Consider the following 1,758-nt stretch of genomic DNA (forward strand, 5'->3'; position numbering starts at 1 on the left):
GGCTGCTGGAAAGAGGAGTCTGTGAGTTAGTCAAACCTCTAGTACAGAAGAAACAATGTGGTTTTCCTCCTGGGTGCGGAACACAGCTCTTTATCATCTCAAGGATATGGTGGGGTGTATGGGAGTTCACCCAACCAGCCTACATTTGTTGTGTGGACTTGGAGAAGGCATTTGATTGTGTCTGTAAGAGTAGATCTTGTGTGAGATGCTTCAGAAGTATGGGGTGTCAGTCCCATTGTTTTTTTTCATTCTGTCCTTATACAACTGTTGCAAGCGCTTGGTTTGCAATGCCGGCAATAAATCGGAATTGTTCCTCATGTGTACTGGACTCCACCAGGGCTGCATTTATCACAGATTCTGTTCATAATTTTTATAGACAGATTGGTGCTGTGGCAATGAGCTTTCTCCCAAGGGTGACTGGCCTCTCTCTTAGAGATGGGGTGAGGAGTTTGGCCATTCGGGAGGGGCTCAGAGTAGAGCCGCTCCACATCTAAAGGAGTTTGAGTTAAGGGGGTTCAGACATCTGATTAGGATGCCTCCTGGACACCTCCTGGTTGAGGCGATCTGTACTCACAGTCTTCCACTAGGAGGAGGCCACGGGGCAGACCTGTTGGAGAGATTATGGATGGATGGAGTTTATTTACCTGAGAAAACCCAGAAGACCTAAGCGATACTGGATCAGAACCACAACCACGTCCTGGTAAGCAGCCAAGGCAGAGCCATCATATATTGAAGCAGATCCCAGCGCAAAGCCCCCACCATGAATCCAGACCATGACCTGGGCAGAACAATAAAAGAGCATTCTGTCAAAGATTAGAGGATCTTTTGGAGTCTCAGTCAAGCTACAATAACTAATCTTTAAGAATTTAAACTTTAAACAGAGAAAACTGTAATGTAAACTTAAGTTTACATTTTAGATGATAAAATGTACAATTGAGTTCTGAAGATGGGTGTCTTTATTGAGACTGTGATTAGGCATCCCTCATAATCTACAGCAAAAGGTTCTTACTGGGAGCTTGGCATTTTTAGCTCTGTTTGCAGGAGCGTAAATGTTGAGGTAAAGACAGTCTTCAGAGATGTCTGGTATTTCCACCAGTGCTTTACCGAGTTTATCAACCAGATCCAAAACAGTTTCTTTAGACTGAATGCACCTTAAAGAGAGACAATGTTAATGATACAAATAAAGCCAATCATTTCTCAAAGTGTGTTGAACCACATGTGGCTGTTTAGTGGCATCTCTTACTCCTTCCCATCCTCCTACAGGCTGAGGTGGAGCCAGTCTCAAGGAAGGGCCGAGGGGTGGTTTGGCAAATGGGACACCCAGGTAGGCATGGACGCCAGTCTCCTTCCCTTTCACACTCACATACTCACCTTTCAGGCTCCCGAGCTTTGTGCGGACTACAGGTGCTGTCAGGATATTAGAAATCAGTGAGAATCATAACATAAAACGTTATATTTACAAAAATTTAATTAAATCTTCCATTCAAACGTGCTTTGAAATTATAACAGACATACCAAATTTCTCAAAATATGCAATATCTGGTTCTGGTAACGTCATCAAAAGAAAAACTAGTCAACAATTTGATGAATGGTTTAAAAATACTTAGAGAAAAAGCACTTAAAAATTATAACCAAATTCCTCAAAATATTCAATATTTGAATCCTGGCAGTACCTTATTTTTATGAAGACTATATGTGATACAGTCATATGAAGCCATGTGAAAGAATTAAAACTCAGAGTTTACTATATCATGTAGG

At 41.8% G+C, this 1,758-nt stretch overlaps 1 protein-coding gene across 1 annotated transcript in view; it reads right to left on the reverse strand.

The window, feature by feature from the left end:
• LOC102194922 (carboxylesterase 5A-like) overlaps positions 1-1,420 on the reverse strand; it is a gene marked incomplete at both ends in the record, with an annotated part of 4,299 nt that extends 2,879 nt beyond the window's left edge. Inside the window, 4 exon segments of the mRNA XM_013908209.1 lie at positions 37-88; positions 645-778; positions 1,010-1,141; positions 1,244-1,420. Of these exon segments, the coding sequence (XP_013763663.1) occupies positions 37-88; positions 645-778; positions 1,010-1,141; positions 1,244-1,420 (495 nt within the window).
• Between the last annotated feature and the right edge of the window lie 338 nt (positions 1,421-1,758).

This window comes from Pundamilia nyererei, unplaced genomic scaffold (genome assembly GCF_000239375.1).
Source record: "Pundamilia nyererei isolate P.nyererei 1_Seehausen unplaced genomic scaffold, PunNye1.0 scaffold02595, whole genome shotgun sequence".
NCBI lineage: Eukaryota > Metazoa > Chordata > Actinopteri > Cichliformes > Cichlidae > Pundamilia > Pundamilia nyererei.